This window comes from Triturus cristatus, chromosome 7, assembly GCF_964204655.1.
Source record: "Triturus cristatus chromosome 7, aTriCri1.1, whole genome shotgun sequence".
NCBI lineage: Eukaryota > Metazoa > Chordata > Amphibia > Caudata > Salamandridae > Triturus > Triturus cristatus.
In genome coordinates this window covers 1,853,054,327-1,853,081,418 of record NC_140590.1, presented here as the reverse complement: position 1 = coordinate 1,853,081,418, position 27,092 = coordinate 1,853,054,327, and the positions used below count along the sequence as shown (strand labels likewise).

The 27,092-nt window shown below is 41.3% G+C and overlaps 1 protein-coding gene across 2 annotated transcripts in view; it reads right to left on the bottom strand.

The window, feature by feature from the left end:
* Positions 1–26,625, bottom strand: part of LOC146813451 (uncharacterized) — a 245,015-nt gene extending 218,390 nt beyond the window's left edge. Inside the window, exon 1 of one of the 2 annotated variants that reach the window (XM_085620213.1) lies at positions 26,304–26,625. In XM_085620213.1, coding sequence (XP_085476339.1) covers positions 26,304–26,327 — 24 coding nt within the window. In that variant the 5' untranslated portion in view covers positions 26,328–26,625. Of the gene's footprint in view, positions 1–15,396; positions 15,719–26,303 lie in introns of those variants that run through there. The other variant, XM_085620212.1, reaches the window with a different exon arrangement.
* Between the last annotated feature and the right edge of the window lie 467 nt (positions 26,626–27,092).

The following is a 27,092-nucleotide window of genomic DNA, read 5'->3' as shown; positions in this document are numbered from 1 at the left end:
TCACACGCGGGCCCCAGCCAATTATACGCCATATCGGACACTAGAGATCCCCCTTTCAGCCTAGCAGCACAGCATTTGGTTTAATGGCCCCCTTCCCCATACGGTTGCACCGGCTAGAATGGGCCCTTTGTCAATTCCAGGGTGCACATGGCCGGTGCTTGCCGGATTTACGCCTCACCCCCGCTATTTGACTATTGCGGTGGACGAGCTGCGTACGCTCCATACAACCCTTATTTCAGTATATAGGGCTTTAGTGCAATACGTTTCACGTAATGTGCAAGTGGGTCCTGCTGTTGCGGGACTACCAGCTGGTCACCCGGCGGTTGTTATTAGTCCCGTCATAGTTAATTCGGCGATGGGCAAGCGCCCCCAAAATAAGGATGATTTTCCTTATTGGCTTGCCGAGAAATTTGACCAGCTGGAAGCAGTGTTTCCACACTCTACAGAGGTGGAGAAACACAGAATTCTCACTATTAGTTTGCCGAAAGACATTATCCCTGATGTGTCAGATTGTGACAACTGGGGAAAGATCTTTGCTGCGGTCTACTCGAAGTGCTTCGGCACTCCGTCTATGGCCGTGCTGCCCTCCGTCATTAAACGTGTTCAAGATCAGCACGGACCGGAGGAGGCTGTAGAGTTGGGAATGAGGCTTGTCGGAGTATTCGACGTCGTTGCCCCCCTCGTCCTTGGTAAACTCAAGGGAGATGAGGTACAATTCCAAGTGGCAAATGGCTTAGCCCGCGTCGCTGAACTCGATAAGCCTAAAGAGTTACCTAAACTTATTGCGGAAGCTTATAAAACTATTGGCCGCAGTAGTTTGGGAGTTAAACCAACTGTAATCATTCCTGACTTGATACAACAAACTAAGGTGAGTTCGTCTAGTAAAGACGATCGTCCAGCTTTTCCAAAATTGAGTTGGAGAGCAAAGAAACGGGGAAAGCAGCAACAGAAACAGGGGTCTCGTCCTGTGTCTCCCATACAGCAGACTAGCGAGCGCACTTATGATTTGTGCGATCCTACTAGTATTAAGGCGCCTGATAGATTTCAGGTTACTGAACAACGCTCTCCTCGTTCTTCACAGGAAACATCGGCCTCACAGTCCGGTGGCGGAGACCGTGGCAAAGGTCGGGGTGCACAACAAGGTCGTGAACAACCCAGTCAGGCTGACAGTAAAGGCAAGCAAGATGAGTTTGCACGTCAACGTCCCCCGTTTCAGAAGAAGAAAGTTGCTGCACTGACAGCGAGGTATGCCACAGATAGTGAGAACGCAGCTTCGGAACCTGACATGGGCCCTAACGCTGCTCGACAGCGCGGCGGAGGTTACAGTATTACGGCAAGCACTGCGTCCATATCTGGAGGCGACAGCAACTGATACGTTCATTACCGTAGAAACTGCTGACACTAGAGTGGCTCCCCCAGACAGACTATATAACATAGTCCTCCTAATTGAAGGTGACATACAACGTACAATTCAAGGGATTTTTGGGGATAATCGGACCTCTTCTTATGACATTGTACTAGCAGAGGCAGACTGGCCCCAGTCTTTCATTTTAGATGCTCCTAGAGGGGAGGAGGCAATCCTCCCGTCCTTTGCGCACACAGTGCCAAAGGACCAAGCTAAAAGGTTCGCTGAGTAGTGGGCTCTGGTGCTAGCACCGCCTTTGTATCGTACTCAGGTGGGCTGGGATAAATTGTCCCCCAGCCATGAGATTCCATTGCGGTCTATGCCCCAGCCACAACCCCAATATGCCATGCGTCGCGAAGCCAGACTTCACGTCGCGGCAATCCTTGAACAATTGGAATATCAAGGTGTTATTGAAACATGCGTATTACCAATGAATAAGCCTTTATTCACTGTGACAAAGCCTGATGGGTCGTACCGCCTGGTTTTGGATTACCGGCATTTAAACTCTCATTGCCGGACGTGCGCAGTACAAAATACTCACAGTTCGGCTCTCGTCGTTTAAAACCACACTTGACATTTCCAATGGCTTTTACAGCCATAACCTGTCCTCTATTAGCAGTCAGTGGACAGCGTTTACTTCAGGCGGCATACAAAAACAGTTTACAAGACAGTTTACAAGACTAGCCCTGGCGTCTTTGCAGCAAGTGTAGTCTCTCTTTTAGAGAGCATAGATTCAGATGCGTACTCGTATGTCGATGATATCTATCTCACAGACGACGAGCTGTGGCCGCATCTGTGTCGCGTTGATCGCATAATAGTTATGTTCGCAGACTTCGGTTACAAATTCAATTTTGCGAAGTCTCACATTGCAGAGTATGCAGTGTTGTTCTTGGGATACGAACTCAACAATGAAGGTCGAGGATTGGCTCCGCACTTCCTGGAGAAGTGCGCATGCCTGCGTGCTCCTACAACACTGAAAAAATTACAGTCTTTGCTGGGCTTTCTGAATTTCGGTCGTACGTACATTCCCGATTATGCCCAGCGTATCAAGCCGCTTTATGCCTTGGTACAACCTACTTTTTAGGTCGAGGGACCATCCGGTCTGCCGAAGGCAGAACCGGAAGTCCGGAGATTTAATGTTTTGGAGAAGAGGGGCTTGAACCCGCCCCTCTTCTCCCCTCTTCTCCATTGGCTGGCCTCTTGAATGCTGGGCAGCCATTGGAGAAGGTTTGTCTCTCCGAACAGGCCCCGTCCTTTTCGGATTCGGGGGCGTGTTTTTTCCTACTTTTCTGATTATCTCCTCCAGCCAATGGCAAGAGGAGAGAAAAAGAAAAACACACCCCCGAATCCGAAACCGCCGCTGCCTTTCTCCGAGGCATTTCTGCTTCGCCTCGGAGAAAGGCAGTGGTGTGCTTGTCTTCACATTCGGATCCCTGTTTTTGCAAGACGTGTAGCTTGTTCCTAATTAGAGACGGTCAGAGAGAAGAAGGAGTGAGTATGAGGCACTGATCCCCCGACCACGAAGCTGCGGACTTCCTCCTCTCCATCAACGCGTTGTTTCATCACTCGCTGGACACTTTCTCCATTTGCAATCCCCCTTCTCACGCACTTTACATATGTCTCAGTCAACCCTTCTCCCTTCCTCCGTTCGTCTCTGCTCCCCATCCCAGCTTTCGTTTGCTTTTGTCTCCCTTCTTCGCTTGTTTTCTACCCTTTCATCCCAGAACGGGGGTATTTTCTTTTATCCATTTCTATTCATATTTTTTAAACTGCAGAGTTATTTAAAACTTTGTGGTTCTTGTTTTTTCTCTCATTTCACTGCACAGTATTTCAATTAAACTCCCAGTTCAATCCGAGAAACTGGCGGCAGGCACCCGCGGGTTAGCTGGAAGATCGCGGTGGCCAGCTGTGGAAGGCATGAACCGCCCCCCCCCCCCCCACACACACACACCGAAGACTTGTTCATTCTGATGCTAACAGACCACCTCCCTCCAAGGCTCGCTGCCCCCGCCTGAGGTACGGGGAGGGAGGGGGTCACCACATGGTGTGCGTCCTCCGCCCCCCAATTGTCATTCTGCAGAGAATGAATGGGGCCAATACATGGCCGGCTCGGGCCCCCTCTCACCTGCAGCTGGCGCAGTCTATTGGGTAGAAAAACCAGCCCAGAGATGAGGGGGCTGGATCCACAGAGGGGAAAAGGGCCCATAGCTCTCCTCTGCCACCGGCCCCTCGGGCACCGACCCTGCCCTCAGGAGTCACAGGTGATTAAACGTGGAGGTGCGTAGGGGCGCCTGGGCTGGAAGGGTGATGGAACCCCCATTCCAGGAAGTCAACCATTCACGAACACATCCTGAGATGAGGAGACAAAACAGGGACTCGTCGTTCACAGACTTCCAGCGGTGCCAGCTGCTCACTTCCGGTGGAGGGGAGCTCATGGGTCACTGCTTGCAGCTGCAGGACTACGTAATGGAAAATGAACATTAGGCTTGGAGGCTGCACCCACCGGGCATGCTGAAGCAATGCTCTTTTCATGCCCTCACCGACCCCACCAACGGACACATATGTTAAGGCATAAATAACCAGGGTCGCAGGAATTATGCGGCAGGCGAGGCTCAAGCTATGCGGCAGGGTTGAGTAAATTACGTGGCAAGAAAAGTCAAATAATGCGGCATAATGCTGCATAATTGGTAATAGTATTACTTAATTATTTCGTCTTTTTCATACTTGGTAACCGTATCTGGGCATTGGTTGTGCCACACCAGAACCAGTTTAATACCCAAATATAGTGATAAGCAAGAGAAAGGTGACCAGTACGGCTTTGAAAGGGCCTTCCACCACGCAGCAACACGTGCCACTGCATCTTTAGCCACTTTTGAACCGTTCGAGCAACAAAAATGTTATTTTTTGTTAAAACCTGCAGAATATATGTGGCAGATGATGGATTATGAGGCAAATGCGGCAAATCTATGACTATGCGAAAATCACTGCAGCCGCACTATCGCATAATTCCAGTGGCCCTGGGTATAACGGTCCCTAGAAGGAGCGGGAAAAGAGAAAACAGTAACACTGGATTCTTGCACTCTACCTCATGAGTTCAGAGGTCAAGGGAGAAGGGAGGCTGCGTGCAGCGCCAAAATGTCAGAATTAACATGTCATTGGAACACTAAGCTTGATCATAATGACATTAATACTTCAATGGGAATTTCTGCGTAAGTACCTTGAAAGAACACGCGTGCACCAACACCTCTTCCTGTGTAGAATTACTACCTCAAGCTTCGTCACTCCAGGCTCTGCTGAGGAAGAGGAGGACAGCATCTACCAGACTTCTGGAAACTGCAAAATAAGGTATACCCTGAACAGCCTGTTGCTACTCCTAGCAAAGTGTCATGCATACGTGCACATATCCTATGATCAGTTTGAGATACCGTCCTGTTACGTCACAAGAGCCTTTAGTAGGGCACACAACTCCAGTCTTAAGAGTGCAGATAACTGTTATAATGAATGTAGAAAATGAAGAGGGCCAACTCATGTCAACGCAAGCATCAGTTGAAGAGGTGTACAGATGTACATGTTCAAGGAAAAATACAGACCCAAGCTATCTACAGTACATGAATAAAACAAGCATTTGGACTGCAATAGGTCTCGCTTTTACGAGAGTTTGAGCTATCGGCATTGTGAATGACGATGCCTTTTATTTATGCGTGGTTTTTAAAACAGATAAAAGGCATTGATATTGTAAATAATGCCGTTTCTTTAAATGTTTTAAAAACAAACAAAAATACTGTCATGAGCCAATGCCAATAGCTCTAACTTTAACAATGCCGAGACCGTTGCATTGTAAATGCTTGTTCCAAATCATGCTGGCTGCCGGAGCATTCAGCAATTTTGCAATTACTGCAAGCTGATCTTCTTGCTTCAAAATACTGACACGTGATAACCGCACTAACCTGGTAATAAGAATTGTGCCGGGCGCAGTGGGTTTCACGTACTTAACGTTCAATGAGGGCAACACCGTCCCCATTGCCTACAAATCACACTTGTACACTTCGGCTGAAATGCGTTTTTCCTCTGTCGAGAAAGTTCTTACGGCAGTACAGGTGGCGATTCTCAAAGAACGAGCGCTGTCGCAAGGAAAACGCATGTTGGTTGTCACACCATATCCGGCCCTTGAGGCAGTGACTAGAGTGAGTGTACCAAATTCTAAAGCTTTGCATTCTCGGTGGATACAATGGGCCACTTCCTTGACATCGCCCGACGTCACCTAGATCTTTGACGCCTCATTACAGACTCAGGAGTACTCACAGTATGAATTCGTTCATCCAGCTCCTCTGTCTTTGCGCCCGCTCGAAGATTACCATTGTGTCATTTACACTGACGGTTCTGCGCAACCGGCGACTGGATCGAAGCAAGCCTATTCAGCGGCCTGCGCAATTGTGGTGGGTACTTTCGTGAATGGTGAATTCCAATCTGATGTCGTGCATACGCAGTCATTGGGTGATTGTACCGCACAGTTGGCAGAGCTTCGTGCTCTGGTGCTTGCTGATCCTCGGGTCACTACTCTTATAGTAAGTGACTCGTTTTATTGTGTTCAATCTTACAACGACAATCTACATTTTTGGTCTCAAAATGAATACCGTGATTCCAAAGGTAGCACAATTAAGCATAAAATACTTTGGGTTCGAGTGGCAGAACTTAAAGAACATCTGCCTCTCGTGAATGTTATTCACACTCTCGGTCACCAACGAGTTGGTGTGCACGCTGTCGGCAACAGCTTGGCTGACGAAGCAGCAAAAACAGCAGTGGCGACGTATCTAGTAGCAGCAGTTACAAGATCCAAAAGTAAGATTGATGATGACATTTTGGAAGCTGACAGGTACATCTCTATTGACAATGTCAAGCTACTGCGAGTCGCCGATTCTTCTTAGTATGACTCCAGCGGTTTCTTGCCCGGCGATGCTGAGAAACTCTTTTTTGACTCCAGCTTCTACCACCTTGTCTGATGTTGCCATTGAGATGCATACAGTTACTGGTCTTTTGTTGCTACCACCGGCTGGTGGTCTACCTGAAGATACTGAGTATGCTTATCCTGCAGATGTACCATTGCCTGTTTTACAATCCACCGCAGTTAACCAGTCACGCTTCTCCTTTGACACTAACTCAATGACTTCCAATGCCCCATCAAAAGTTTCAATTTTTGCTGTCTGGTTTAAAAGAAATGTTTTAATTCTCCCTTGGACTTACATTTGGCTGGTGTTCATATCTTTTTTTTTGCACAGGTCCATTGGATTTGTGGTGGTGTTTTTTCGTCTTGTGAATGGACACTACCTTAAAGAAAAATCTACAATTAGACTAATTGATGGAACTTTGGCCCCCCACTCCTCATCACACATCATGAAAAGGGACCAGACTTTTGTGAATATGACTGCCTGGCCTGTGTTGGATGGGATTGCGTGGGATGCTGTTAAATTTCAAATTCATGGTCCCACTGAAGTAATCAATGTGCCAAATGTATTTTGTGTTTCCATGGGTGATGTAGTTAAGCAAAGCATCCGCTCGGATGATTGGAATGTTCAAGCCATAGAAGCACTGTTTTCTGATTTGAAATATTATGCTGCGTTTGATGCTGAGGATTTGTATTTAGATACTGCTAATTATGGTGAGCAGTTTTGCTATCAACATTATGGCACTCATTTCCTTCATAAAGCCAATACGTTTAGAAATGTTGTAAATTACACGCAATGGGAACACTGTCCAGCGCCTAGGCTGGGCAGCTCCACCACGTTCGTGAACAAATTCACATATTTTTCTGATTTCAGTGTTTCAATCCTGCCTCCTTACTTTAAAGTGGCAGCTGAGTCTGCCTCGAAAGTTAGGCTGACACACACGAAATTGTTATATTCCAAATCCTTTATGGATGATTTGGCAATCAGAGGTTATGATCTGTGGAAAGCAACTATTGATCTTAAATCGGTTTGGGGTTCTAAACCGTGGCAGGTACAAGGAACAGAAGCTTTGCATCGTGCCTGCCTCATCCCGAACCACATGTTTTTGAATTCTTCAATTTTTCCAGACCACCTGCTTTGGATTGGCTACTTCTAAAAAAAATTAATTCTCCCTCTACTCCGGATCTGGGTGCTTATCCTAATTGGGATAATCATACCGATATGTCCCTTGATGCGTTGCAGTCATACGTTTCTAACACATCCTTCAATATTTCCAAATTAAATCCGGAAGGATGGTTAATATGGCAAACGAGCTCAGATTCCTGTCAACATCGTTTTCTGGATTTAAATCTGGGGTATACGCAGGTTTGTGTGGACCCCCGTTTTGAACCATCTCATACTGTAACTACCTACTCTGTAGGGAAGTTATGCCAATCTTGGCTGCAACATTCCACCTAAGCATCTGTTAAACTTCATTTATCACAATTACATGACAAAATAGATTTGAAGGATTTTGTTAAGGGTCCTGCGGGTGGCAGGTCCAAAAGATGGGTATATGCTGTTTATAACGATGTTTGGAAGCTATCACAAATTGAAGCTGCATCCAGATTACGGGCTATTGATCAAGCCAATATGGAGAAAGTATTGGCTGTTATATATAATAGCATTAACACCCTCTCTTCGAGAATTTACACGTTAGATAATATCGTTTCATCTGTTGTTGACATTGTGCAGAATGATGTATCTGTTTTATATCAAGGTCAAAATCAATTGCGTTCTATAATGCAATTTGCATGGACAATGCAAACGTTAAAGGCTGGGAAAGTCCCTTGGGACTACAAGAATACTTAATCTTTGTGCCTTCCTTTTAATTTAACTGAAAAACAGTTCATGTCCATGAAAGATGCAACATACTCATTGCTGCACATTGAAAAGTTAGAACCTTTGCCTTTCTCTGTAGCTGAATTAAACTCCGCTGTGTGGCTTATCCACGGGATAATCACATTACCATTTCCCCTGTTTAAGTTCAGTTCCTGCATGAAGTTTGGTCACTCCCATTCACATACAGGTGCGTGAGAGACGGTAAAGAGGTCTACTTAAAAGGTGACGAATGCACTTCCACTCCGGATCACTCTGTGGTGTGTCGGCACATTCAATTGCATGGTGCTTGCAATGTGCACGCTCCTAATTTAGCTTGCATCCTGAAAGGGATTCCAGTCTCAGCCATTGCACCGTCATTTACGCTGCTGGCTAATGGTAGTTATTTAATCTTAAATAATGAAGCTTGCTGTGGGAGGTTAGTGGGAATTCCCTACATAGTGACCGTATCGCAGAGAGTAGTCTGCTGTAACAACGTCCTTTTCCCACCCCCGCATGGGCGGCTCGATGAATCCATCTGGCCTTCCATTCCAACCTTGAAAGCAGAGTTCAACAAGATGAGCAGAATAAGGGCTCTATTGTCTCAAAAAGAAGTCGTGTTGACTTCGTCCCGGGAAACATTTGTCCTTCACGTAGCAAACACGCGCAGCGAGGTGCAAGCGGATTTGAATACTGATCTCCCACTTCATTTTGGTGCCCTGATTCAGACTATCTTTAATGCCTCGTCAACAAGTGGCCTGGCACATTTTTTCCAAATTGTGGGCTCCGGCCTCGTGACCTCCTTCCAAACTATTTTTGGTGTGATCCCGGCATTTTTTCATTCTATTTTTTCCAGCGTCTTTGGAGGTCTACCGTTGATTCTCGCCCTCGTGGCTGGAGTGCTGTTGTTGGTCTGCTTACTACGCAATGGCTGCACAGTTTGTGTCACACGAGAGCCTGTCCCGGCTGCTCCATCTTCGTAACCGGATGCTTGAATACTATGGAACACTAAAACTGGCAACCTTGAGCTTAGCCTATGGATTGTCCTTCCGGTTTTCCTACTTTAAATGCGTACAACCTGTCTTTCATTGCCTAGAATGTCCGTTCCAATGGGCTCTGGATTTGTGCTTGTCAAACTCTGTATCTCCCGCCCCGGATTCTGATCGACTCATGAGTCCCTTAGTGGCTCATGAGTTGGACTGTTCTGGGGTCAGGATTATAGCCTGTGGAGCGGCACATGGAGTCCTAGGGAATTGGGACATCGGTACGGCTGCAGATGACTTCCTGGCAAGAAGTTATCTTGAAGAACACGCTAGTTGTCCTCTGATGGTACTAGAGGCTCCAGTTGTCTAAGAACATGTATGTTCATTCCCCTTACTGAACTGGATGGCGGACAATTTTGCAGGACGTTCCAATGATTTCCTCTTGGAAGCCGTTGCTACTTACTGTGCTTATACGTTGATGGGTTAACTTGGATGTCGTCCAACATTCCTTTGTACGAACTTTTACCTTTTTTTTCGACATCCATCGATAATTTTTTTTCCCCCTTTTTATGTTTTTATTTTCTTCTCTTCGAACCTTCACTGCCTTTATATGGATTTCCAATTTGTGCTCTTAGTTCCGTTCTATCAAACTTGAACTCTGCGTTCCTAAAATTATACCACTATTAGTTAGTTGTCCGATCAAGGGGAGGTGTAGTGAGGGCTGCACTTTATATATGTACATTGCTAAGTTAGCATAACCGCGTTAGATGTTAGAAAGCCATCTTGCCACTTTTGCACACGACACTGCAGTTACATGTTATTATTTGAGAAATGCTTGCTCGCCTTTTCTTCACATGAGAACTGTCTGTTTTTCACATCCCTAGCCGTGAGCTGCGACCTTGGTCTGAACATTGTGTAAAGAAACAGTCTGGGTCGCTAGACGGTGCATGTTTTTGGGTTCAGGTTGATCGGCCCACTATTTAGCCATAACACGCACACAGCTGCAAATACCTGAGAGTCGAGCGCTTTTAATATTGCAGGCTGCATGCTTGATTCATTCATTCGGAAGAAGAGCTTTCCCAGGAGCAGAGTACACCTGATCCTGTGATGCGATTCCACTAAGCTGATCCTTACGGTAAGGGGTTCCCCATTCAAGCCTAGAGACCTTCTATTAGTCTAACAATATTGGTTTACTAGCGAAAGGAAGGTGGCTGTATTCCACTGTCATTATATTATGATTTCTCCTTTCATTTTCTATGGTATTGTAACTATGCTGATGCTTTTGATTTTAATCATTTGTCTGCTTATGTTAGCCAAAGTACTGCATCTTAGGACACGAGGTTTATAAAATAAACTCTTTAAACTTTACCGTGTCTCTGTTTACTCTTAGTTGTGGACGGATATGAGAATAATAACGAACAGGTATTTCTGATTCCCACCATTCCTGAGAATACACTAAGTCGCTTGTTCTGGGTTGTTTATACATTGGGACCGCCGAGATAAATACGCATAACGAATGGGACACTGATGCTGGTCGGATAGGGATTCTGGGTACTGAGGTGAGTTTTTGGTACACCGCAATTCACTGAGGTCCTGGTTTCCTGTGCATAGTTCTGTGCATGAGCAGAATCCCTGCAACAATAGGAGAGGCAGGAGATTTATCTTGCAAATAACGCAGGTCAAGATAGTGACGGTAAGTGAAAATTAAGCACATACAAACTACATAGAGCAGGTGTAGGTTTTAAAAAAGGTGAAAATGAGCAGACTATTCAGGAAAAAACACATGAATCAGATTAAGACTTTTGTATTATTTAGGTTCAAACTAAATATCATATTAATGAATATCCAGGAAACGTGATGGGTGCAGTGTTCCAGTAACCAAACTATATACATTAACAATGTGCTACCACAAGGTAAATAAGAAATAGGCATTACTACTTCATTACCTAAATGGAATATGTGAAATTAACCTCAAGAAAAGTACATTTCCTCAAATCAATATACAATCAAAGAAGTGATGTATATTCATTTTAGTTCATGAGCATTCACGCAAATGTGTTAGGTCACATTCACCAGAGGCAGACAAGCATGTGTAAAGTACATACACCAAGAAATAAACCATATTCATTCAAAAAACAAACAGTATTGCATGCACGCTAATAAACACATATAGAAAGAATACAGAAGTGTGTGGAACAATTTCATACACAACATAACTCTACTTAAACATTCCCTGTCATTGATGTCATACTAAGTTCTTAATCAGACATAATGGTCTAACAGATGCAGACTGAACAACTTCAAAAAGACTAAAAATAAATGAAGTGAACTAGTTAATATGCTGTGACAAAAGACATAATTATACCTTTATAAATTTGGTTAATAAAAACTGTTACAATGCAATATTATGAAAAAACTAAAAGCAGTTGATTAAAAGCTGCAGCAGCTAAATAATTACTATCAGTTGCCAAACCGACGGGTATTTGTTATAAATAAGATCAGTGTAAATGTCTTAGTGAAAAGGGATAAATTCAAGTATTTCATATGTTCTTCTACTTTTTTAAACGTCTAAAACACAACCATGAATAAATGCAGCAGCAACAATGACAGCAGTAGCTTCATAAGACTTCATTATATTATATATATAAATTTATAACACTGCAATGCACACCGCCCAACTCATCCTCATTCTGAGTAGAGCTCCGTAATATGATTACCACTGAACACTTTACTTCAGTACTTTTGAAACTGTCTCTTTTAAGAGTTGTAGCCTACACTCAGTAATAAAACAATATTTTTGATAACTTATTTTTACCTAGCTCTATTTGTCAATTTCACTGTATGATGAAATATAAGTATTCATATTAATTAACTGAACAATACACATTTTATTTTTTTCAGTCTAAGAACAATGAAATGCTGAGATGCCCCTGTTGGACTCGACCTTGCAGGAGAGAGAATGCTGGTGCACACATACAAGTGCATTTCAGTGCCTTGAGTTTAACACTCTTTATTTAACCCAATGTTAGTATGTAAACTGTCTTATTTAATAATGTTCACTTACGTTCAAGTTTAATTTAGTTGTCATATAACACTCTATATGCTGTGAATGGATTTATTTCTGCCATAAATGTCTGCTGCTTAGCAACACTGGCATGAGAGCCTAAATTCGGTTTTTGTTGCAATCTATTTTACTTTTCAGGGATGTTGGAGTGGAAGAATGAGATAATGGCATGCCAGCTCCTGCCATCAGCCCTAATCTTGTGTCTCTCTCAATGCTATCATCCCCAGCAGGCCAAAGGTGATGCCCATCAACACTTTGTGTTTATTTCTCTACGCATAGTGCTTTTGTCACATTGAATTTGCCATAATGTTACTCTCTGTCCTGGGCCATTTATATTCGTGTATGTTTTACGGTTATTGACACAATTTATCTACAGCGTGTGAGCACTCTCTGATCTCATAAATAGCACAATAGTTCAGCGCTAAGGCTTAAGTGCACCACGCAGAGCACATTCTACTGTACATGTTTTGTCGACAAACCGGCAAGGCCATGTCTAATCCTTACATGTATGTCTTTCTTTTTCGTTTGTCCTTGTCTCTTTGTTTATTACCCAGAATAAACTCGGTTCCTCTCCATTGCGGGAGTCACCAGAAAACACTCTTTTCATATTTTTTCTCACAATTTTAATTTTTCACGAATTTGTTTTCACATCTATAACCCCAGGTTAGGGTGGACCTTAGCGCGCCCACACCGCCGGGGTTACAGACACACTTAAGGTCTTGACGAATGCCTGTTATAATTAACACATAGGCTGAAACATGTTGACCACACTGAAGTGACCTGGCAGAACAATTTATTCAGTCCATAGGTCCATCTACTTGTTTTTATATATGTCTGTTTAACTCCCATTAAAAAAAATTTGTAGATACAAACAGTACTTTTTTAAATCACTACACACCACGCACAAAAAAAACAGCTCCGCAGTAGTTCTGGCGTCGTAGCACACCGGGGTAGCATTCGGCCTCTCCCGGTGGGGCCCGATGATGAAGCATGTCACCAACCAGGTTTCTACAGTAGTGCTCTTCAGCTAATCCTAAGGCACACTCTCTTGTTGATTTGATTGTACTTACCTGGGGAATTGAGAGTGGCCAGCGACTCCTGTCCTTTCTCTCACTCTCTTGTTGTTTATAGCAAAGGTGATGAAGACCAATAAGTAGCAGAGGAATCCATGTACAAATGACCAACAACTTAACCTGCTACATTCACCTTGGCACTCAGACCCTTACCATTCCTGCAATTTGTTGTTGAAGGGGGGGGGGGGGGGGCTGGCAAAATCTATTGTTATTCTCTGTGATCATATAGTTTCAAGAGCAAATAGGACGATAACTCTCTGCTGCATGTCTGAAAAAGAAACAACTTCCTATATGCTGCTGCTGACTAAGCACTGATCTGGGATACGCCAATCGCTTAGTCTAACATCCCTGTAAATGGAACATCTAATGCTAGGTCTTTTCTTTTTTTTTTACAGCTAAACATTAGTTTTTAAATGTGTTTGTTTGGGGTATGCTAGATGTTTGATTCTGCTTCAACCTGCCCATGTGAAAAGGTGTTCTGGCTATTGCAGAATGCACTCTTCTCTTCCCTGCTATAACACTCAATGCTAAACATGCCACCTAACCAACAGCTGACCACAGTAATAAAAAAAAATAGGAAACAAAAAGAGAAGTTAACTTCAGAAATTGTCTTTGTGCATTTTGCTGTTCTATTTATACAAATCTCCCTATATTGATAGTCTGTTTTATGCATCTATTAGAATCATTCAACTTTCTTAAAAATCAACGATCTAGGTTTCGTTAGGAGTGTACTGTTAGGGAGATAGAAATGCAATTATAACTTGCAAATTAGTTTAACTATGCTTGTAATTACTTAGTTTAAGGGATTGAATATAAAGAGGCTGTCCAGTGTCGAGTAATAAAAGAACAGACTTTGGCCAGTCCTGTATCTGTAACAATCACTAACAACAGGTATTTTAGATTTTTGCTTTGTGTGATCTTGCCAGTTGGGGGATGAGAGGTTAGAATAATTGGACATCATTCACTGGATGACCCTTTTTGAAGTCCACGCTAAAATAACATCATCCTTTTTTACTTATTTGCAGCAGGTAGAGCATCCGAAAAATGCACCCTGAATACTAACAAATCTGTCATATAAACGAGCAATAAATAGGTTACACATACTGCACACAAGTAAGCTTGGTTATCCAAACATCCTAGTATGATGATGAAATAGCTGCTGAAAATAAAAATAAATTAAAAAGCAAGGTATTCAATGTAATGAAAGTATGAATGCGATCAGCATGTTCAATAATCAGGTGCAAATCCCCACAGCCCAGTAGTTAGTGTTTTTTAAACTCAGGGATGAACAGTGGCGTGTGCAGTAAACAAGCAGTGAAATGACACTGAGCCACGACACACTGCAGGTTCTTTCTGGCGTGGCCAAGCAGAAGGATTAGAGAATTGTGGCCTTTAACTAATCCTTTCAATAGCCGGCTACTAGGTACCTGCACATCTTGAAGGGAGAGTATCTGCACTTCTCAGCACCGGTGCAATGCTTTTAGTGGAAGAGTACCTGCTCTTCTCTGCCCTGGTGCAATGCTTTTAATGGAAAAGACCCTGCACTTCCCAGAACTGTTGCAATGCTTTTAATGGAAGAGAACCTGCACTTCCCAGAACTGGAGCAATACTTTTAATGGGAGAACATGCACTGGTGGAATACTTTTAATGGAAGAGTACCTGCACTTCTCAGCACTGATGGAATACTTTAAATGGAAGAGTACCTGCACTTCTCAGCGCTGATGGAATACTTTAAATGGAAGAGAACCTGCACTTCTCAGCACTGATGGAATACTTTTAATGAATAAGTACCTGCACTTCTCAGCACTGGTGGAATACTTTTAATGAATAAGTACCTGCACTTCTCAGCACTGATGGAATACTTTAAATAGAAGAGTACCTGCACTTCTCAGCACTGATTGAATACTTTTAATGGAGTAAGGAGCAGTGGTCAAAAGCAGGCAGGTGACCCTGCCCCCACTCTATCTTCCAGCTCCCTCCGCCTCTCCCTGTCCTCGAGCCCTTGCAGCCAGGCGTACCCTGGTGTAAATCTAGGGTATGCCCTCGCGCACCTCCCAGGGACCTGGCTCACCTGGTAAGGCTCCTGCTGGTGCATGGTGCTCAGCTGCGCGGCTCAGTGTCCGGGTATAAAGTTCACACTCCGCGGCGCACGAGGGGGAAGAAGCGGGCAGCAGCCGGATCCCATCCTTCAACACCAAGGCATGAGGGAGACGAGCCCAGGAGCGCGCTGCCACCTTCCCACCCGCGCGACCAGCCGAGAGACAGCGAGGGCCCGATGCCGCCAGAACCCCGTCTTCCTCCGCCCGGGGTCCGCAGCCAGGCCTGGTCCCGGAGACAACTCTGCGTGGATGCCCTGGGGCGCCCTGCGCATGCGCGGACCGACGGCGCACTGCGCATGTCCACACCGTGATGGCACTCGCGTAGAGTTAAGTTGAAACTCAAAGCGCATGCTCCAAAGCGACTACGCGCCGGACACTCTGCGCATGCTCAATTTAGAAGCTACTACCCGGTCGCGCATGACAGAAGCTGTGCTATAGACTGCAGGATGAAGCCCAGTGCTGGTGAACCGATGAAGGTCTCTCTCCCACAGTGCACTGCCTGAAACATGAACATACTGTTAGCTTACTTTGCTTGCCTCCCTCCTCTCCAGCAGAAGTATTCAACTATCAAAAGTCACATCATCACACACAATACATAGAACTTATGCTCTGGTAGAAAACAAATTAAGATGTTGGCCAAAATCAAGCAGACAACACACTAAGACCATTCGGTACACTAAAGGCAGCCACACACCAATAACTCATAAAAAACTTTGGCAAATATTCAACACCATTTTCCACCCAATAATAATACTGCATTCCATTACCTTAAGACCTAAAATGCACCCTCTTGAGCAATTTTTGCCAAATAGAAAAGTTATACTTCTTTGCCCATAGCACATACCAATACCATATTGTTTGAAAATTGCTACTAATTCCAACTCATGTCCCATTTATCTACCACCAGGCAGCCCCTGTCCGCGTATTTCCCTCTTTCAGGTTCTTTTTCATCCGTTTTTTTTTAATCATTACTATGTGTCCATCTAACTCTTCCTCTTTTTTTCCCCGTTATGCGTTTTTCTCTCTTTTGCTCTGGGGCGAAGTCTGTTGAGGAAAAATAAGTGCCTGTCCCCACCAAAGATGGGCCTCACCTGCAACCACTGGCTCAAATTATACACTGACTAAACAAAAAACTTCTCTTGTCCCCCTAGCGCTGATTAATCTGTTCTTTTAGACCACCCTCTATTCTTCTTACAATCCTTCATACACACTCACACCAAACTATAAGCCTTGTTTTTTGCAAAAAGTGTCTCCTCCTTTATTCAAAACGTTCTTTGACATTATTATGGCGATAAAATACAATCAAAAACATCACAAATATTATGAAAGAGATCACAGGGAGTAATTCTGATATGTTGGCCAGGTACTTGTCAAAATTTGTCAATCAATGTTATAGTTAGATGTCTCAGTCTCGTATTAAAAACAGAAGGCCTCATTTACCATTCTTCCTATCAATTGTGTTTACAAATAACACTAGTAATACCCTAATTTTCGCTGTGAATCTCTATACATTAATTAAAATCAATACATAGATCAAATATAAACAAATACAATAAGAACAGTTATAAAAAAACAAAGCATATGTCAATAGCCAAAACAATACAGTAAAAGCAGACTGTCGTCCCCATTAAACAGAAAGATATTGTTTTTTAAAATTATTTCTGTGGTGTCAGGTAGCCCTCATCGTCCTGTACTAAGTTACTTATCGTCTCCACTGTGTCTGTTTGCGGGATATTTGTATACAGGGCTTCAATGTCCAGAGACACGAGCCACTAATTCTCAGAATCAAACCTAATTCCTTCTTGTCTTTTTATCATATCAGTTGAATCCTTTATATAAGACTTCTGCTCCGATACAAGAGGGCGTAAAAAATTATCAACATAATTACTGAGAGGTTCAGTTCAAGAATCTATACTAGAAACTATGGAGCTGAAAAACATTTTTCTAATCTGCTCTATTTTCTTTTATCGTTTGTAAACAAAGACAATTACATAGCAACGCATCAGATGAATAGTGTGCTGATGCTCAGCTCTTTATTTTTAAATAAAAAACATACATATACTTTAAGAAAACATAACTTTTTAAACCACAATACAAACATTCTACCTTAGTCATGTCATCCATTGGAAATGCAGACAAAAAGTTATTTACTCAAGGCAATCTGCCACGTACATAAACAAATCAGACATACATTTCCCTACACTAGATCAAATATAAATACAAGCACACAACTAAAATATACACAACAGCTAGGAGTCCAAAGCGAATTTACTTCAACACAAAATACACCCCAAAACATCAAACAATATAAATCACAATCTTTTATCATATTTCAGATTAATTAGAAGACACAGAAAAGAAAACAATAAGATGGCCACACACATTTTACATAAATACCAACTTCTTTCACCACTATTCTATTAATATGCATCTTTCTCAAGCAATACATAATACCCTTATGTAAAAGAACACGTAACAACCAATTATAATCAAGGGAATAAAAGTTTTCACCAATTTCAAAGGAAAAAGCAAGGCCTTCCAAGTAGTATCAATGCAATACTAAAACTGTTTTAAAACATGCAATAAGCCAACAATAATTAATCAATTTACAGAGAATAACATAGCTTTCGTGAATCAATATATCATCTCTGCCCACACACAGCCAACAAAGACCAGTAAAATTAACTAAAGCAATTACAGTGCAACTATTAAATAATAACTGCTCAACTGTCAACATTCACACCTTAAAGTATACACCACAAGTGCCAATATCAAAACCCAAAACACAGCAATACAAGGAATACACTGGACTTTCCAAATTAAATACCAACAATTGCTCTTAAATCAAGTAATGTCTGCAAGAAGCAACAACTTAGACAAAACTAGCAAACCTCACTGCAAAACAAAGCACACATGTGAAAATGAATAAGACAGTAATTATTTACAGAATAGACACACCATTAGAAATAATCCAAACATTTAATAAATGTATACTATATGCACCGGAATATATGAATACAATTGCCAATAAATGATGGCATACAAATAGAATGAAATAACATACAATTCTATAAATATTATGTTCATCCAATGCAACATAACTTCATGCACATAACTACATATCAAGCACCTGAAATATATACATCACACAAATAAAACAGGCACTACATATTCCCTTAAACATAAAATTACATTTCTAAACATACAATCTGAAATAATAAATATAATATTAAACGATTTATATTAAAACTTTACCATAAGGCTCAAAATCGTCACTGCAACGTGCCATAGTAAATGTGTCACCAGATGTAATGACAGCAGTTATGGCACCGCTGATATAAATTACAAATGAAATGAGCATACCAAAACAACTAAAAGGGAACATTTCCATAATGTACACAACAGTAGGAAATGCGGCAGAATGGTTATCAAAATAATTTTGAATAGCAGTTGTAACATAAGGTTGGTTTGTAGAGTGCTGCTTGTCACCCATGAGGGTATCTGGGTGCTGAGGAGGTGACAATAGGAGTGTGGTGAGGCTGGGCCTGAGTACAGGCAGTCGCGATGGCCCGGCAAGAAGAACTAACTGATAAGTCAGGTCTTCAGCTTCTTGAGGAATTCAAGATGTTTGGAGGAGGCCCAGATGGATGAATTAATACAATCCTATTGTATCTTTCTTGGTACTTTAGCTATTGCACTTTGCACGTAGTCTTTATTAGCTGTTGGCGTGCACCCCAAGTGGCAAACATTTTTGACATTTTAATGCTGCATTTGTGCTGTGTGTTTTATGCCTCTGGCCAAATTGTATTATTTGTGCCGCCACTGTTCTTCTTTACCTGGTACTTTGCACCCTATTGTGGACTCTTTTCTTTTTGATTTACTGTGGCTTAAACATCGGACTTAGGTGCGAATTCCAGGATGTCCCCTAATGGCCCATTGCTTGCAGTCTCATTTTATGAAAAGTTGCTGCTATCATGTTTACATTGCACTTTGCTCGATCAATCAAGCGGTTTCCATTTTTTTTAACCTGTACATGTTTTACATTGTTTGTAACTAGTAACAATGCCCTTGCCACTAGGTGCCTACAATAGCTTGTCAGTGCCTTTTCATTGCTTACAGAAGTGGTAATCTCTTGCACTTAGCACTTTGTTTGAATCAATAAGTATTATTTTTTTTTTTATTTCGATGTCTGTTTTAACACGTCTGTAACCAGTCTTATTGTTCTTGCCTTTAGGTGTGCATAATAGTCTTGCCATGCCTTTTTGTTGTTATAAGTCTATGAAACACTTAGGCTAACTTCTATACTAAACTATGTGCTTATCACACGCCTTGCCTCAGGGTTACTCTGTAAAACATGTGTTGGGTCTCCCAGACTTCCTGTTTTTATAATGCCTGTGTCTTTGTCCTTTTCCAAATCTGTAATGGTTTTTAATTAACCACACAATATTTACATATTCATATCTTAGAAATTGATACAATCTGGACATACAACCACAACAAATTTCAAATCACATAGATAAATTAGAAATATTAGACACACCTGGCAACATACAGGCAGGGAATAGAGACACAATGTTATCAGATGTAATAATGACTGATAGCACCTTCAATGTATTGTCCTTAGCTCCAGTTGAAAAAAACGCACCAAATGTTTTATAAGAAAACAAAGGCTCATAAGTTCTTACTTATCCTACAGTATTTTTCAGAAAACTTAAAGCATACTTACAAAAGATGCATGCTCTGGTATATAAATAGCATTTATGAAGTATGTCACAACACCTACAAAATCCGTTACAAACATCTTTAAACTACAAAAACAGACAAACCAAATACACAGCAAAAATCATGTTGCATTATGTAGACATTCTACAAATGTTTACAGCAGTGCATAGGCAATCACATTTTAAATAATTTTGACTTAAAACTCAGAATACTGAAAACTCATCCCCACATTTGGAAAAATGAAAAACAAGTATTGGGAAAGCCAAAAGATCTGGCATTGGCAGCCAGCCTTTTTACTTTGTCAATGCTCGTTTTGTTGTGGTTTTTTGTCAAACGTTACTATCGAGGGAGCTGCCACAGCCTCAACAATATAAAACAATATTAGGTAAAAGCACACATATTTTTTGTTTCAAAAAGCAGACAGTACCATAGTGGTCTCTGGCACTGAGGGAGAACTACTTTGTGTGAGGATGTGTCCTTGGGAAAATACCGAAAGCCATCACTCAGTATAGTTACGCAAACGCTGAAGAGGGTGACCATCTGGCACATGCACTATGCTATAGTGGGTAGCAAAAATGTGAAGAGACAAAAACAGATCAATAGGAAAAGATGGCTGTCTGAAAGCCCCTATTAGCATATTATTTATATAATTTCAGTAAAATCAAAATATCTTGGCTAATGCCAGACTTAAAAAATGTGACAGTTTGGAATGCCATTATTTAACACTTTCTGAAGCAGATAACAAAAGGTAGCAAATAATATATTTTAAAAGTCTGCATAACAAACAATCTAAAACAAAATAAATGCAAATCTTGACGTGGGAAAAAAAGTTCCCATTAATACCGAGTTATCCTGTTACATATGGGAGACATTTTAATTATCAAGTACACCAAATCAAAACAAAAGTTACAAATGCCAATAGACCTAGCAAAAAAGGGCTTATAACAAACACTAAACATTGCTAAATGAATTTGGAGTTCAGCATACAAATACAATTGTCAGTACTGCTGACATTTAAAGAAACTGCAAAATAAAAATATTCACAACAATATCTATATCACACTATGATAAATCATGGATGAACTTCAAAACAATCTATTGCAAGACAATTGCAAAACAGTAAAAATAGATCAAAGTTTAAGACAAAAAATTATTTTTCTATAACTCTTTTAAGAACACTAAGATACATCAACAATACACTGTGCTAAGCAGAGTTAAATCAATTTGTAATCCATGTCTTCAGAAATGTAACAAGAACATTATTAGTCACCCAAAGCTACAAGCCTAAATGATAAGAATAAACATACAAATATCACTTACAATATGTATAACAATTGTTTTTCGCAATACGCATTCACACAATTCACACTTCACATCTGTGCCATTTCACAAACATCAATGCAAACAACACGTGCCTTGTATACAACACTGCAAGGCAGTGGATTATTAACACATTTTTAAAACCAACTCACAAAACTTCTCATATGGTAATTATAACAATGAAAACGAGGTATTGCTTTTTATATAAAACCTTCAAATATATTACAGCCACAATACATAAATCGTCAAGGTATATATTATGCTTCATTCCACATACACACAGCAGTTACATCCTAACCACAATACAAACATTGTCAAACTATGCACATTTATACTTTATACTACACATACTATAAGCTATGTATCTAATAACATTGTACATGCCCCCAAAAATTGCATTAAGAACACTTATACCATTAATTACAAGTATGAATTTGACCTATATTTGTAACTTTTTATGAGAGTTTAATGCCAAAATTGCAATGCAATGAGACACTGCTACTGCAATCATTCACGCTGAAAATGTATGTATGTAAGCAATTGATTACCACCTGTACAACTATGTATGTATGTATGTATGTATGTATGGATACTTGTATAGCGCACGACTACCCGGAGGCCTCTCGGCGCTTGTACGAATACCGCTGTGGAACCCATCCTGGCTTTTCCCTGTGAGGCATCCACTCCTGGGCACCCCCAAGGTGAAGGCCAGGCATCCTTAGCGTTGTGGGGGCCGTTGTGGAGATTAAGCAAGCTATTGCCCAGAGTTGCAGAGTGGGACTCCATGATTAGAATGGCACCGAGGCGAGAATTATCAGGTCCGTGGAATTTTTGAGCCCAAGACCCGCCGAGGCGGGGAATTGAACCCTGGTCCCGGGCTAGACCTCTGCATCAGGGTCTGCCGCTCTAATCATTGAGCCACACTTCTCCATCTACAAACATACATTAGACCACATTTCCAAACTCAGTGTACAACACTGTAAAACATAACTGCTGAAATATTAAACAACAATGAATTGAATTACCTAACAAACTTTAAACAATAATATATTTTCCATTAATAAGACACAATTTTGTAATCAACCAATTACTTATCAACCACTCAGCAAATTCAACTTAATACAACATTTGCACAAACACTGGTTTAAAATACTTTGCTCTACCACACTAACACATTGTAAATACAAAATGCGACACTTCATAAACAATGTATATGCTAGAAAACAATATATCCAAAAATGTATATTCCCAAAACTAAAGCTAACGAAAAACTCAAATAAAATATATAAAACTATATTCTTCTAAAAACTACATATGAACATTACAGAAAATACAACACAAAGCAGGTTTTCAAGTATTATTACACTATTATTTAAGCACTACAAACAACTTTGTTTTTTCTATACTAATGCATATTTAGAAACACTGTTCAGTAAACTATTGGCCAGTACAGTATGTACAGATACCATGTTGGCCTTCCTACAGATACTTTCTATATTCAATTTGTTGAACAAGCCAATTAATAGCGATGTCTACCGAATGTGGAGAAAGGCAACTGTAGTGAAATTCTCCCATTACAAATATTATAAAAATGCAAAAAGGGAAACATAAAGTGCTATACCACCTCTCACTAGCTTATCAAACTGCTGCAATAAAGCTATGTGCTATAATTTAGACTTTTTCAAAAACACTAAAGGTGTTGTATACACTGTGAAATTGCTGATAAATTCATAATCAAATGTAATAGCTTTATAATTATTAAAACAAACCATATTATCCAGAATTCCATAAATATTTGTACCTGAAGCAATATTAAGCAAGTTGTTTTTAATTAATACACTAGCTCCATCACCATCTCCACTAATGCAGCTAAATCAGCATGAGTAAAAACACTTAGGAGTGTGGTGAAACAATACTTGAGGACCATTAATTGCTAGCAAACTACACTTGCTTACATTTGAGCAATATACTTCACACATTCACTTTTAACATTCAGTCTGCTAAAATAAAGAAAATGAGATTACAATGCCATCCATCTCTAGCTACATACTAAAGTAAACAAAAGTGATGGATGGAATACTTGAATTGATCTCAGCCACTGGTAATTATTAGGGCCGCGTCCCAGTACATTGTTATTTTGCACACCATGCCACCTCAGTTTGGACCCACCCACAAGCAAATTAGTCTTGGCCCTGCTCCACTGGGAACAGTCCAGTCCAAACTGCCAGGCTATGTCCTCCCTGAACCGGAATACAAGCAACCTAGGACGAGTTTCATCCTAGTTAGGGCTCAGTAGCCAGGTATAGCTTCATTCCAGTAACATTGTGTGCACAGGATCCACATCTGGGCATGCCCGTCCCACTTAGGTGAACTTACTAACGTATACAAAAACGGATGGATTTGATCCATAGAGTGCAACCACAAGGGTTTTCCTTACAAATTATTCATTGGTTTTTTTTCATTTTCATTCCTTTCATGTCTCCAGTTATGTGGCTCACTATTTATGATTTGGTATGTTGTATGTTTTATACAACTTACAGGACCTAAAAACTCTGCAACTACAGCAAACATTGTCCAATAGGACTGTACTAATACGTATAATGTACATGCTGATGAATAAATGAACATGATTGCAGTATAGAAGTTAGGAAAATAAGGATCTGGGTCCTGAAGAAAGCCTAGGACCTGTTGCATGCCCATTATATAGGCTGAAACATGTCAACCTACTCAGATGCAGGGGTAACAGGCAGTCCCATCCATAACCACATTTTTTTAAATTATCCCTTAAATCCACCCTTAATGAAAGGAAGTCCTTGGGTCACAGCACAGGGATTTTTAGATTTACTAGATCCTGGTTCCAATGATGAAGCATGACACCCAGAGGGGTGTTATAGGCCACACCTTTCAATTTTTTGTGAATCCCATGGTCCTATACATATCAGTAAAAGCAATATCGATCAAAAAGGGCTCCCAAGTAAAAGGGTAATTCCTTGTGAGCGAGTTACTTTTGAGACTGGTCAAGTTGGCTTATCGGTTTGTGAATTATTAAAGTGTCCATTGAAGGATTCTTCATTGCATTCAAACTGGGTTAAACTTGGTGCATTCCTTGCATCTGACCTTTGCACTCGTTTGATCTAGTTACGCCAGAGAAGAGAAAAACCTCAAACAAAAAGTATGGAGCTCATTGTTAAATACCTTCACAGTCCATAGTTAGTTTGCTATTGCTTCTAAAGTCCTCTTTTCACAAAACCCAAGCAGTAATGAAAAAATACTCAATTCACTTGATAAAAGCATATAAAAAGGGATGGGAGGGCAGGTATCAACTGTTGGTTAAAGCGTATGTCAATTTGAGAAAAACTGGGCCAGTATAATCTTAAAGTTCATCTTCACCTTTTTTAAAAAAAATCATTTGTGGGAGCAGGGTTTCCTTCTCAAACACAGGCCGAGACAAACATTTAAAAAATTGACATGTATGTAACACGTTTATTTCTAATTCTTTGTTGGAATCTGCAGCTCTTCCTTTATAAGAATTTACATTAGAAAGAATTGCTAGGAAGGGTTTACCAATTGTCAATGTTGCTTCGTACTTACTAAAAATTATTCTGGCGGGGTAGGACATGTACAACCATAAACTACTTTACAACTATTCTTCTGAAGACCACGGTCTTCATTGTCCAGCAAAATCAAACAAAAGGCCATCATCTCTAGTCCTGAAGCCCATCTTGTGAAGAAATCCTGGCAATACCATGGAGGAAACCCATGAGGCCACTGGTCCTGCTAAGCTAGAGGCACATGTTGTACAATGAGACTCACAGCACCATTTCAATGCAATATGCACTCTGCTCCCCTTTTGGTCACACGTCACATAATGAGTGCAATGCTTGGAGACTTTCCTGTAAAATATTATAACCAAGCTGAAGTGATGAGTTCAAACTTGGGAGGCTCAAGACGTGAACACAGGAATTGTGCAAATATGAGGCCTTGGCAGCAAAACTGTAGTTACATGGAAAATGCCATTGCCACACAATTCACTATCTGTTGTATAACTTGTAAAAGTGTGCAGAAAAGGTTTTTTGAAGCTCCAGTTGTTGAATCATGGGCACCACATCGCAGACACTTTGCAAAAGTTAATTGATCAACTTTTGAATATTTATTGATGCAGGTCAGGCATTTAATTTAAACAGGGGATCGTTTTGCCCAAACTGTGTTAAAATTGATTGCCTAGGTTAAGGGCTTCTGGCTACAGCAGGAAACAAAACATTAGATATTAAAATTAATTAAAACAGGATGAAATACATCATTCCTCCGTCGTGGAAATGCACGGTTTCACTATTCATGGTCACATCACAGAAGGATTATCTCTCAAATCAACAATAGAGGGGTTGTTGATCAATCTGGCATCCTTCATCGAGTTCAAACAGACTTCAAATAAACAAAAGCCACGTCGGTAAGTGGAAATTTCAGTATGGGCCTATCTGCATTTGCTTTGAGAGTCAAGAGTTGTCCTTCTCTTTGGTAGGTATGTCCTATTTTACATTCTGAACTTCCCAGAAAACATAATGTTGTAACATGAGGTGTGTGCAGCGTGTCAACAGTAGGCACAGTCGATTCAAATGGAAATATTTGGAAATACAACTTTCGTGCAGTGTCACTGTATTTGTAAAATGTTTTACCAATCACAAGGATTGAAAACAGGTAAAACACGTGGATATAGGGAAATACTTGTCCCTGTAAGTGGAAGTGTTGTGCACTGAGGCAGGTGTAAACAGAGGCCTTGGGACAGCTCCTACACACAGACCTGACGCCGACAGGGAACCGTCTATGCAGATTTACTCACCTTATGCAGGCCCTGCTGCGGCATTGTCTCTGATGTGTTGTGCTATATTCAGGTTTAAGTCCGCAGAGAGTCAGGAGGGAGAAGCAACGGGCAGAGAGCGTCCCCTGTGCGGGCAGGATGGGGCGGGGGTCAGCAAGAAGGCTCAGCCCCGTCTCCTCCTCCTCCCACTGCGGCTCCAGATACTAGAAATGGCCCAGACGCCCGCAGGCCCTTCATGCACCCCTAAAGGAAGCAGCACCTCCCAGTCTGCTCCTCTGTGCAGGGCCTTCCTGGCAACACTCTGGGAGCACTGCGCTTGCGCAGACTAGGTGCACGTATCTCCCCGCGCATGCTCAGTCCAAGGCCACTTGTATCTTCATGCGCATGCTCACATTAAGGTTTCGCTATACACCATGTTACGCATGTTCGGAATTAAGTCACTTACACCTTTTTCCGGATGCTCACGCTTGTACCTCTGCTACAGCTGTCTGCGCAGGCACTGCTCAATTTTTTTATTTTTTAAAATTGTATTTATTTAATGCGATGTTATATAGAGCGAACTTTACCCGAAGGTGTCAGAGCGCTTTACAAAAGGACCAGTTACATTACGTAAGGACTTCAGAGTACATGAGTTACTTAAAAGATAGAAACAGAAAAACTCAAAATCTACATAAGAATGGTAGTAAGTACACAAGTCTACTACAGATACTAGTGGTGAGAGTTACATTAGATTCGCTCGAGGTTAAATTTTAATAAAAGTTGAGGCGGTAAGACTTGAGCAAATAAAAACAAAAAATTTACAAAGCAGGA